Here is a 14,015-nt window from a genome sequence, read left to right on the forward strand (position 1 = left end):
TTTCTATGTAAACTAAGCTGAATTCTTTGCAAAGACCAAATAAAAATGAGTTACTAAAAGAACTGCTATTAAATTATTTGTGTAGGTGAAACAATTACAAAAGATTAAGAAAAAAAAAATCACAAAAAAAATATGGGTTCTAGTTCATACCATCTTGCAAGAATTTTAAGTTTCTTTTTCTGTCTTAAAAAAATGAAACTAAAAATTGTAAAAAACAATTTATGGGTGTATTTTATGCAAGACAGTAAGTAAATCAGAGATGAATATTTAAGAGAGGAAAATGGGGGAGACTCAGTCTTTCACTAAAAAATTGACAAATGAACACAGTGAAAGTTGCTCAGTCGTGCCCAACTCTTTGTGAACTGTAGTCCACTAGGCTTGTCCATGGAATTCTCCAGACAAGCAAGAATACTGGTGTACTGGGTAGCCATTCCCTTCTCCAGGGGATCTTCCCAACTCAGGGATCGAACCTTGGTCTCCTGCATTGCATACAGATTCTTTACTGTCTGAGCCACCAGAGAAGCCCATGTGAACATATTTTAAGCTAAAATAAAATATTTCAGATATTTATTTATAAATTCACATGATTCCACACCGACTCTTGGTTAATGAAGCATCGCTATCCCTGATCACACTGGATAAGAGTTCTTATACTACACAAGCACTTCTGACAATATTACAAAACAGATGGAAACAACGATTCCAGCGTTGAAAAGGTATAAAAAATTGCAACTATCTTAACCAAAGGACATTTTAAAATTTACTATAAGGTGCACAATCTACAAAGAAGTATGTTTAAGAACATGCTACACAAATGTAAATAGTACATACATTTAACCACATGATAATAATGAATAATGTTCAAATATAATTTTGACAGTAAAATTTCTTAATCTGGTTCATTCTGATATGTTCTGACTTCAGACTGGCTTTTGATTGTCTTGTTTATACTCAATTTTTAAAGTATGTGCTGAGAAACTTAATTCTACCTCAAAAATATTAAACTAACTTTGAAATTTAAAACTGAATTAGAAACTACTTCTTTCTTACTGGTCTTCAAATTATTCACAGCATTGGGCCAGTAGTCTTATATGGACCCAGTAGATTTTCCTTCTGGGTTATTTCAAAACAAAACACAAAGCCCCTGCATCATAAATGAACAAACTCATCTGGTTTAAACTAAGTCACTACTGTACATAATACTGACCACTGCACATAACTATAGCTATGTAAGAAAATGGGCTGATACAACAAGGAGGTTTATTATTAAAAATTTCCACCACATGTTTATGTTTTCATCATTTGTCCTTTTCTCCTGAAACTGGAACACAGGTAATAGATTTTGGCATGCTTTGGAGGATAAAGTCTAGATTCTATAACAATAATGACTTAATGACTCAATTACAGAACGGGATTTTTAAAAGGCCTAAAGATTCTGTCATTTCTTCACCATTCCTGTAGTCAAATGTCTGGTTAACATCTGTGAAAACACACTGACAGAAAACTCAGCATTAGCTTACTGAGGCAACCATTTTCCATCAGCATATTTTAAATATTATTCTATTACTTAAAGTTTTTCTTTAATCGTTCTTTGAAGAAAACAGTTTTAAGAGCCTATAAGCAATTTTATTAGAATAGACTGAATTAATTAATTCATGAAAAGAACACAGAGAATGTAAACTTGTAATCCACTGAAATTTTTATACTGCAATATTTCCACTGCCTTCCTGTCCACCACCCCCTAACACACACACATACCCATTTTTAAATTAAGCCTCAATTTTATAGTTATGATTGGGAATAAAAGTTATAGCATCTAATCTCCCACCAATGTACACATATACCAAAGATTCTAAAAATGCTGTAAAAAATTCTTAAAATTCTAAAAATGCTATATCAAATGTATTACTTGCTATGCAAAATTCACTTATATAATTACATTAAATATAGTCATGCTCATCTCATCAACAGATGCTTATTAAAAAGAAACAAAACCAAACCAGGAAACGAAACTGCTGCCTTCTTTAGTAAAAACCAAAAACTTCCTCACACAACTCCATAGGTATGATGAATGTAAACTCAGCGAGTACAAGCAGGATATCACTACATTCAGAGACAAAGAGTTCAAAAGACATGCTCACTTGAATTCCATACAGCTCTTATTTCATATTCTTTTCAAAAGAAGACTGAGTTATCACATTCAGATAGTTTTGCAATGTTAGCTTTTTACAAATGCATACCTTTTAGCAGCAGATGAAAGAGTTTCTTTTCTTGCGATTGAGACAGAGCTGGTGTGACTTGGTTTTCTGTTGGTACCACTCCCGTTGGTTATACAGGACATAGAAATAGCTTCTCGAAGGCCTGGCTGGCCTAGATATGGTTAAGAAAAAAGTTTTAAAATTAACTTTCAAAATATTCCTCAAAGATTAGGGCTTAAAAAGTAAGTCCATTAGTGTTTAGATTTAGTAAGCAGACTGCCCACCCCGCCATAGGCAACATACAAAATTATTTTTTTTCAGTAAGCATCAAGTATATAAATAAGAAAGGACTGAGTGCAAAAAGATAAATATCTGTAAACTGAGACAACTCTATGTGGTATATAAAGGTATAAATTATTTGGAAAAATTATATAAAAACACAATGAAATAGTTATTTCCTCCAGAGAACAGTGAACTTTGCTAGCTTGTACACCCAACTTTAATTAGATACATCTCCAGTATTGTCTATAGTTCAAAAGGAAATGAATAAGATCTGAAGGTCTCAGAGAAATCCATTATGCAGCACACAATATTATTGTCTGAAGATTTAATCTCATTAAAACAGACCTATAAAAAAGACATGCTAATTTGCTAAACTGCAGCTCGAGTCATTCTCTAACTAAACGGCTTGTTTTTCACACACACTAGCTTTAAAGGACATGATTCAAAGCTGTGCCTTAAGTAAACCACAAGTCCCCACATATCAGTGATTTTCAGAAAGAGCTCAGGTTCTGTTGACATTTAATTGATTAGAAATCCTAGATATCATAAATCTTGAATCTTAGAATACTGTTCCCTATAAATAAAGCATAAATATACAAAATAACCTCTGTTGTCTTCATTCAAACAGGAGGAGGACTGGAATGTATGTGTGATGAATATGCTGGCAAGGTAATGGTAAGGAAGACACAGTCACAAGATAAAAGAGCCACATCTATTAAGGGTCAAATTTATTTAAAAATTTGCAAGTAGAGAATAATTTTGAATTTTTGGACTCAGTTTTCTCACATGAACACAAGAAGATCTTTTCTATTTGGCCAATCTCATTTTTTTTCCTTCACAAAAGCACAGGGAACAAAAACTTTTATGTATAGAGCCTACAACATCTGGCAGCCTAGGATGTTACATGTGTGATAGTACAGCGCTGAATTTCTGACAATGATACGCTGTTGGGAGCGACTTGTGTCAATCACAGACGGTACTTCCTTAATTTTGAGGTTCCTATTCCCTATCTCAGACAGAATGAATCAGAAGAAGAAGGAAAAGACCTACTACAGTTTATTTTTCAAACTTCCCAGGAAAATTTTCACATATAAGGTAAAATAACCCCCAAACTATGCTAATATCACTGATCATCAGATCTAGTGATGGTCTGCCAAACAGTGACTTCTTGTTACCTTAATTTATTTTTCTTTTTGCTGTAGTAAAACACTCATAAAATGTACTATTTGAACCATTTCAACACGTGCAATTTAGCGGAATTTGGTATACTCACAATGTTGTGCAACCATCACCACTACCCAGGTCCGGAACATTTTTACCACCCCAAACAGAAACCCTATCCTCATTCATCCCCCATTCCCTCCTGCCCATCCCCCAGCCCTTGCTGCCCATTAATATTCATTGTCTCCATAGTTTTGGCTATTCTGAGTATTTCATATACATGGAATCATACACTATGTGCTTTTTGTGTGTGGTTTCTCTCACTTAGAACAATGTTTTCAAGGTCCATCCACGTAGCAGCAATGTAGGAGTGTTTTATTCTTTATATGGCTGAATAATTTTTACAACTATGCCATATTTTGTTTACCCATTCATCTGCTGATGAACATCTGGGTTGTTTTCTCCCTTTGCTACTGTAAATAGTGCTGCCTTAAACATCTGTATACAAGTTTTCCTTTGAACATGTTTTTAATTATTTTGGGTAGATAGCTAGGAGTTGGATTGCTGGGTCACAGCGTTACGTTTAACTTACTGAGGAATCCCCAAACCCAGCAGCTGCACCACTTTATAATGTTACCAACAGTGTATGAGGGTTCCAATTTCACATCCTTGCCAACACTTGTTATTTTCAGGGTTTTTTTTTTTCAACTGTAGCCATCTCTGGGAATTCAGTGCTATCTCATCATGGTTTTGATTTGCATTTCCCTAATACTGAGAATCTTTTACTGGATTTGCTGGCCCTCTGTATATCTTTGGAGAACTATCTACTCAAGATCTTTGACTATTTTTCAGTAAGAATATATGATGCAAATTGTTCACAGTGCTCTCTACATACATGTAGAAACTGAAATCCCAATTCCTCCTATATTACATATTCCTCTATATTACATACAGAAATGTAAAACAGCACCGCATGTGCACCCATGCACACACATACACACACACGCCTGGTGTACAGAACAGTACTGGCGAACATGAAAGGACCAAATGATCTGGCAATTCCAGGTATATACAGCCCCCAAAATTGAAGGCAGGAAGTCAGGCAGATATCTGTATACCTATATTCATAGTAGCATTATCCACATAGCCAAAAGGTAATGCTCAAAATGCTCCAAGCCAGGTTTCAACAGTATGTGAACCGTGAACTTCCAGATGTTCAAGCTGTATTTAAAAAAGGCAGAGGAACCAGAGGTCAAATTGCCAACATCCGCTGGATCATAGAAAAAGCAACAGAGTTCCAGAAAAACATCTACTTCTGCTTTATTGACTATGCCAAAATCTTTGACTGTGTGGACCACAACAAACTCTGGAAAATTCTGAAAGAGATGGGACTACCAGACCACCTGACCTGCCTCTTGAGAAATCTGTATGCAGGTCAGGAAGCAACAGTTAGAACTGGACATGGAACAACAGACTGGTTCCAAACTGGGAAAGGAGTACATCAAGGCTGTATATTGTCACCCTGCTTATTTAACTTACATGCAGAGTACATCATGAGAAACTCTGGGCTGGATGAAGCACAAGCTGGAATCAAGACTGCCGGGAGAAATATCAATAACCTCAGATATGGAGATGACAGCACCCTTATGGCACAAAGTGAAGAAGAACTAAAGGGCCTCTTGATGAAAGTGAAAGAGGAGAGTGAAAAAGCTGGCTTAAAACTCAACATTCAGAAAACTAAGATCATGGCATCTGGTCCCATCACTTCATGGCAAATAGATGGGGAAACAGTGGAAACAGTGTTGAGTTTATTTTTGGGGGCTCCAAAATCACTGCAGATGGTGACTGCAGCCATGAAATTAAAAGATGCCTGCTCCGTGGAAGAAAAGCTATGACCAACCTAGGCAGCATGTTATAAAGCAGAGACCTTTGGCCATCTAGTCAAAGCAAGGTCCATCTAGTCAAAGCTATGGTTTTTCCAGTAGTCATGTATGGATGTGAGAGTTGGATTATAAAGAAAGCTGAGTGTTGAAGAATTCATGCTTTTGAACTGTGGTGTTGGAGAAGACTCTTGAGAGTCCTTTGGATTGCAAGGAGATCCAACCAATCCATCCTAAAGGAAATCAGTCCTGAATATTCATTGGAAGGACTGATGCTGAAGCTGAAACTCCAATACTTTGGCCACCTGATGCGAAGAACTGACTCATGTGAAAAGACCCTGATGCTGGCAAAGATTGAAGGCAGGAGGAGAAGGGGACAACAGAGGATGAGAGGGTTGGATGGCATCACCGACTCAATGGACATGAGTTTGAGTAAACTACGGGAGTTGGTGATGGAGAGGGAGGCCATGGGTTCGTAAAGAATTGGACAGGACTGAGCGACTTCACTTTCGCTTTTCACTTTCATGCATTGGAGAAGGAAATGGTAACCCACTCCTTCTTCTTGCTTGGAGAATCCCAGGGATGGGGAACCTGGTGGGCTGCTGTCCATGGGGTCGCACAGAGTCGGACACGACTGAAGTGACTTAGCAGAGCGACTGAACTGAACTGACCCAAATGTCCATTGACAAATGACTGGTATATATATATATATATACAATGGAATATTAGTTGGCCTAATAAGGAAATGAAATTGTAAGACATGTTATAACATGGATGAACCTTGAAGACATTATTCAAAGTGAAATAAGCCAGATAAGAAGAAAAGAGCAACTGTCGTATTTTAATTATACTAGATACCTGGAGGAGTTAAATTCATATAAACAGAAAACAAAATGGTAGTTGCTAGGAAAAAAAAAACAAAATGGGGAAAGGAGTAGATGGATGCACAGCTTCAGTTTGGGAAGATAAGAGAGCTCTAGAGATGGATGGTGGTGATGGTTACACAACCAATGTGAACGTAATTAATGCCACTGAACTGTACACCTAAAAATGGTTAAAGTAGTAAATTTTATGCCATGTATTTTACAATAAAAATGTTTTAAAAAATCAACATATCATCAGTTTCGAAGTCCTACAGTTTACTGTTCAATTCTTCAAATGCTTCCAAGGTATCTTGTGAAATTACCATTTATCTCCACATGATTAGATGGCAGTGTTACGCCTTACAGTTTTGATGAGTCTCAGAAGGTTCTCTCGTGGCATCCTAGATACTTACTTCAAAAAGATGAGATATATTATGATGTATTGGCCATTTTGAGGTATATACATTAATATAAAGGCTTCCTTTTTATTATTCACTATACAGGTTTCCAAGTACTAAGCCAGTTATAAAGTATACAGGCAATAAAAATTTTAAAAATTGAAATATCTTTGCAATTATCTAGTTATTTTATTCTGTATTATGTAAAATAAATGAAAAATAGAAAAATGAAGATGCTGATATGAATAAGATGGTAGGTCTCAAAAAAACATACTATGTGACTGAAAATTATCAAGTACTCTATGTTGAAAATGATAAATCTTTAGCCTAACCTGAACTCTCATTGAATCTGGTTGACTGTATAAGTACAAGTGAATGAGAACAAAATTAAAAACACTGGAGAAGTTTTGCAGCCACACCACAGACAGAAGTACAAATCATGTTTATTATATTTTTAATATCTTTATCAGAATCCTGCACATGATACACATGATAAGTCTTTCAGGAAGGAATTATACATTAATGTTCTCTTTCTGAAAAACTGGAGTGCAGCAGTGAGATAGGCCACTAATCAATACTTATTTTTAAATTTTGTCCGTTTTTAAGTCTATTGAATTTGTTACAATATTGTTTCTGTTTTATGTTTTTGGGTTTTTTTCTGACCCCAAGGCATGTGAGATTTTATCTCCCCAACCAGTGACTGAACCCATACCCCCTGTGTCGAAGTCTTAGCCACTGGACCGCCAGGGAAGCCCCCTGAATTCTGTTTTAAATTATTTTAGAACTTCTCTTACAAACAAGTATGTAAACAGAGAAAAGCTACTTCATGTTCTTTTACCTCAAGGAGAAAGAAGACTTTGTATTTCATACACACCAATCTAGCAATTATCTCTAAAAGAAAAACAAACACATTCTCCCAGTTAGTATAAATGGGATACTCTCTTTAGTTTTAGTCTGATTATGGTCATAATTTGCATGAAGAGTAGTAAGTCCTCTGTAACTCATTTAGAATTTAATAACTGTATGTATTCTACTTGCTAAACACCAATAACTTTATTGGCATTGTTCAAAATATATATACATAACTCGGTATGTATAATTCATAAATATATCCAGCTGTCCTTTGGCATCCATGGGAGACTGGTTCTGGGACACCCTCCGTCTCCCACAGATATGAATATTCACAGACACTCAAGTCCGTGGGCCAACTGTACTATGCCATTTTATTAGGGACTTAAATGTCTTTGCATTTTGAGCATCCCCCTCAGTGGTCCTGGAACGAATCTCCTGAGAATACTAATGGATGACTGTATACTCAAAAGAACTCTTGATTCTGCATCTCCCCTAATTACCCCAACCCTGACACATGCACCCATCCACCTCCATTCCAAGTTTAATATTTGGAAAACAGCCAGTAGTCTACCCTTTCCAATCTGCACCTCAGCCTTCTATAACCTGGTTATCATCTAACCACTTCACAGGAACTTCTCTTGAGAAGATCACCAGTTACTTCTTTTTCACTAAATTCAATGAATATTTTTCAGTTGTTATCTTGCTTAACTTTTCTTCAGCATCTAATACTGTTGATCTTTCATGAAAGAACAGTATTTAGGCAATGACAATGTCCTTAGTTTCTAGGACACTGTCCTTGCCTGAATTTCTTCTTAGCTCTGATTTCTTCTCACTCTCATTTGCTGGATATTCTTTTCTTGCTCAGATTTTATATTTTGGCCATCATACCCTTTTTATAATTTTTTACATCTAACTGCTATTGAATACCTCCTCATGAACTTATGTGCCCTCCTCCCACCAAACAATACAATTAAAAACCAGGACTCTGTGATACATCTTATTCATGGTGAAAGACATTAACAGCCATTCACTATACAAACCAGAAAATAAGAAATCAGTTTTGATTCCTCCACATCCTTACTGCCAACGTTCAATGGCAATGAATGGGTGACAAGAGCTCTGTTGCATCTATCCTTCTTTTAAAAAAAAAAAAAAAAAAATTTCCCTTCAGTTTTGTTCAGAAAAAATTGACAAACAATAAGCTGTACATAAAGTGTGGTGGTGGTTTAGTCTCTAAGTCATGTCCAACTCTTGCGACCGCATGGATGTAGCCCGTCAGGCTCCTCTGTCCACGGGATTTTCCAGGCAAGAATACTGGAGTGGATTGCCATTTCCTTCTCCAGGGGATCTTTCTGACCCAGGAATCAAACCCAGATCTCCTGCAATGCAGGCAGATTCTTTACCAACTAAGCTATGAGGGAAGCCCACATAAAGTGTACAATTTATTAATACTAAATTTTTCATACCCTTGTCCCTGTGAAACAATCACCACAATCAGAATAACGAATGTGGCCATCATTCTCTAAAGTTTCCTTCTGTCCCTCTGGGATTTATTGCTCTCTCCCTCACCCTTGTCCACAGGGAACCACTGATCTACTTCTTATCACTATAGATTAGTTTGCATTTTCTAGAATTTTATATAAATGGAATAATACAGTGTATATCTTTTTTGCCTGCCTTTTAAAATTCAGCATTATTATTTTGAGGTTCATGTGAGCTGGTAAGTATATCAGCAGATTAGTCTTTTCTATAGCTCTATCCCATCATATGGGTATCACAATGTTTTAATTCACTTATTCATTTACCTGCTGGCATCTGGGTTGTTTCCAGTTTTCTATACTACAAATAAAGCTACAATGAACAAGACGTACACAAGTCTTTGAGTGGACATATGCTTTCATTTCTCAAAGGTAAATATATTTATTTTCAAGACAGTCTCTGGAAGAAGAGATTTAAAAACTCTAATGAAGTTCAAATAACTGAGTTTTCTATTATTTGTACTCATTGTGTCCTGTTTAAGACACCTTTGCCAAACAAACAAAAAGACATCTTTGCCAAACCAAGGACACTAAGATTTTCTCCTACTATGTATTTTTTAATAGAATTTTTAATGGCTTTAGTCCTCACATTGAGGTCTATGCTCCATTTTTACTTAAATCATTTATTTTTACTTAAACCTGTAACTCTAGCTGGAAATCTTACTTGTTGTTATGATTCTTGTCCGTATTACCATGCTTAGCATTCTGCTTGAATCCTAGAAAACACTTAATATCTAAACGATGAAATGAATGCATTCTTCACCACTACTGCCTCAAATTTCTCTTCTGGATTATGATCAGATTATCTCTGTTCTCCCTTCTGGCAGTGTTATGACCTTGTTCTTAAAACATCCTGTACACTGTGTCAGAACTCTTTCTAAAACATGCAATGTATCTTTGAATTTAACATGCCATCAACTGTAATATATATCATTATCATGAACAACACCAGAAAGAAGTGCTGCTTAGAAGAACTGTAAGACACAATCAATAGTAAGATACACTGCAATTCCAGAGATGTTAAAATGCAAGAAATAGAGCCATCTTAGAATTAATGGATTAGTGTAAATCTACCTGTCATAACTTAATTTAAAATCCTTTAATGGCTCTCCAGTGTCCTCAGGATAAAAACTAAATTCCTTAGCAAGGCATAAGAAAATCTTTCACTATGGGCTCTCTTCACCAGTTGAAGCTCATTTTTGACACTCCCAACTTCACACCTCATATTTCTATTTATTTTAAACTTCCAAACTAAGTACTTTTTTACTCCTCTGCACTTTGCTCCTGGATGGTCCTTCTCTCTGTAATACACTAGTCACCTCTGCTTGCCTAAATTAACATATATTCATTATCCATCAAATATTTACTCAAGGACTATTATTATCCTAGCCTGTGTTTACAAGAGAATATAAGGGAGCCAGGAGCATCAGGGAATTAAAATCTTGCAAGAAAATCACACTAGCACTGCAAACATAAAGTACAGCAACAAAATGATATGTTCAGAGTATCACACAAGTACAGAGAAAAGACACATGGTTCTGTCAGGATGACTAGAGGCACAGAGCTCAAGAAAGGCTTCCTAGTAAAAGTGCACAACAGTCTTAAAGAACGAGTGAGAGGCAGCCAGGTAAATGCGAGGTGGTAAGATACATGGATCTTTCCCCAGTGTGTGGAAAGGAACAGAAAGGAGGTCAAGTGGGGTGTGCAGCATGGGGGTGGGGTAGAAAAAGAGCTCTTTATGTGGTGAGAATGTAGAACAAGAAAAAGCAGAGTCCAGATGGTAAAGTCCAGATGGTAGAGGTAAGGAGGAGTTAGATTATGGAGATTTTATCTGTAAGAGAGAGAGAGACCACCAAACATCTCTACTAAGCTGAAAAAAATACTTAGTTCATCCTAGCTGGCTGTATGAAGAGTAGATTTCAGGGCAGTGGTCTAAGAATAGCATGATGGGGACCTGAAATAAGAGCTAGGTAGCATAAATGGAAAGGAAAAGGAAGTTGTAAGAAATATTTAGGTCTTAAAAGATAATGATTTCAGCTTGGGGACATTTTACATTTACGAATTCTGAGGGACAAAGAAGCAGAAGAATCTAGTAAGTAGATAATTCTTAACTGCTCAAGTCTAGAATACAGATGAACAATTTGGGAACTGGTACCAGTAGCTGGATGTTAAGATCATAAAGGAAGATGAACGCTGATGTCACCTTCTGCAAGCAATCTTTGATTCCAGTTTCAGTTAGGTGCTCCCACAACACCCTAAGTTTACCTTTTTAATGTCAATTATTATATCATAATTATTGACTTAGCTGTCTTCTCACTTTACCTAAGGCCCCATGGAAGCAAAGTCAGTGCCTTTTTTATTTCTTTAATCTCCAGCACCTAAAATAGTGACTGGTGCATTGAAAAGATGAAGGAAAGAGATACAATACAGTAAGTGGAATAGAAGAGTATTAATATTAATTATCAAGCACTTGCTAAATATTGTTATCCTAAGTGTTGTATAATTCTTAGGTCCTTTAATCTTCACTATAATCCTAAAAAGGATATACTATTATCATTCCAATTTTGCTGATGAAATAACCGAGGCCTAGAGAGATTACTAACTTGCTCAAGGTTATATTAGAGAGTGAAATCAAGATATGAGTCCAGGGAGAAGGAATGGTTAGGTAATAAGTGGAAAGAAGTAACTCTGTCTTATGGAGAGTGACATTTTGAGCTATGCCAGGATAACAAACAGGAATTCACCAGATGGGAGTAGGGGAAAAGAAAATTCTAAGCAGAGAAAAGTACTAAATCATCAAGGTCCCCAGATACTTATGTTAAGTAGCAAGAAGAGACTAAAAGATTTTCATGGTCACTGTCCATCCTATAGTTTAATTTCACATAACTCTTAGTGCCAGGAATACTTAGTATTTGGATAAAAGGGTGAATGATCTCCCACAGTAGAGGCAATGAGTTATGTAAAGCATAGGCAAAAAACAAAAAGGAACTGTGGGTAGAGGCTTGTTTTCTGGCTGAGAAGTCTAAAATGTATTCTTTGAAATTTAGAATATTAGGAACCTAACTGGAAGAAAGAGCATAAAAATGATTGCAGTTACACAAATTTATGACTAAAATGCACCATTAGCTACACACGTATGTTTATATATCTACATCCCTTCCCCCAAGGCTTGGGCATTATAAAGTCTAAGTCACAAGCCTCTCAAAGATCAGCCTGCAAGACTGGAAGCAACAGCGACCTCTAGTAAACAACAGTACAAAACTAGTCCTATTTCTGAGCAGAAATACAGTTCAAATAAGAGAAATTAGGCTAACAGCCTATAAACCAAGAAGGTACTAATTTAGTTTTAATTACAATTTCAGTTTTAGCCATCATAATGCCAGGGTTGAAGGCCAATGAATAAATTTTATACTTTATTTTACTTTATTGTGACATAACGATGCTAATCATCATTGTTTATATTTCTTGATGACAAACCTAAGCAGATGATCTTTCTGACATTTTAGCCTAACAGTTCCTAAATACTAATGAATTTCACTGAACTCTACACTCACACAGTAAAGTTATCACTAGGGACTGCTGCAAGTGTTGCAAATCTGAAATGCATATTGCTACCCTCATCTGTAATATCCTCTTATTCTTGCATCTATCCCAATCCCTCCATCCAAAGACTAACTTACAAAATAACTTCCTACTCTACAGCTTTCTTCTTCCTGCATTTATTTTAACAAGCATTTATTGAGTCACCCCAAGGTTAGTTATGTAAGAAACTGTCCCTGCCTCCAAATAGTTTATAATCTTGCAGGAGCAACAAATATATATATATATATATACCAACAGAACACATAACAAAACTTTTAAACAACTCCAAGAAGAGACCAAAATAGATCATTTTCAAGAATTCACTTGAGGCCCTAAAGGATGAGAAATTTTTTGATCAGGAGAAGGGTAAAGATGGTCTGTGATGAAAACTTTTAGTTCACACTCACCTCTTCCGTTCTTTTCACATTTTCAAGCTCCCTCCCACCTTTTTCAATTTGTCAATTAAACTTTGCTTCATTCTTTGAAAAGAGTGAGGACTACATATACTTTATCAAATTTTATCTCTTCCATTTGGAATTCTATCCATACTTTTCTCCTTTCCTCTTGTCTCACAAGAAGGTGTACTTTAGTCTTAACTCTTGGCCATTAATTTTTTAAAGGGGTATTCTGAGTAGAAATGACCAAAGAGTATTTGACTCTCACGGAGAAATGGAGCTCTGTAAATGGTAATTGCTGCCTTGTCTGAGGCAATATCCACCCGTTTACTTTCACATACAAAGAGCAGCTTAGAAGTCTTTGATGTGTTGTCAAAATAATAAGATACTCTCCATCCCCTATCACAATTATGAATCATTTTAGCTTAAGGGCCCCACCAAGGAAATTCACTCCTTCTAACCTGATTAAAGGAATTTACTTATTAACAACATTTTCAGCAAACTCATGACCATCTCTGTCTGCTCCCAAATGTTATTTACAGTAAGAGCCAAATGATACAGATCTGTGCCTGTATACTATCCTAGATCCTGCATAATTAGGAATGCTTTTTTTAGAGAACTGACATCCTCTAAATTTCAGTTTTGCCTCTGGGTTCTCTCACTTCTCAAGCAGCAGTCATAATGCTTGATTTTTCTGATTTACCAGCAGTTTCCTGGTTTAAAATGACGGTTTCCCACCTTCAGATAATTTGACTCATGAGCTTTTATACCATTGTGTACTAACAGCTTGTCTTCACATATTGCCACTGGGCTATATTCTCAAGTTACATTCATTTGGTCACCCCAAGAGGTCTTAATGGGTTTCC

General features: G+C 36.2%; 1 protein-coding gene across 3 annotated transcripts in view; it reads right to left on the reverse strand.

Annotated features, from left to right (window-relative positions):
• The window catches only part of EML4 (EMAP like 4), a 151,976-nt gene that overhangs the window by 67,163 nt on the left and 70,798 nt on the right, over positions 1 to 14,015 (reverse strand). For all 3 annotated transcript variants that reach the window (XM_061155528.1, XM_061155527.1, XM_061155526.1), the window contains exon 3: positions 2,241 to 2,370. In XM_061155528.1, coding sequence (XP_061011511.1) covers positions 2,241 to 2,370 — 130 coding nt within the window. The remainder of the gene's footprint in view (positions 1 to 2,240; positions 2,371 to 14,015) is intronic.

Source organism: Dama dama, chromosome 11 (assembly GCF_033118175.1).
Source record: "Dama dama isolate Ldn47 chromosome 11, ASM3311817v1, whole genome shotgun sequence".
In the NCBI taxonomy this organism is placed as follows: Eukaryota; Metazoa; Chordata; class Mammalia; order Artiodactyla; family Cervidae; genus Dama; species Dama dama.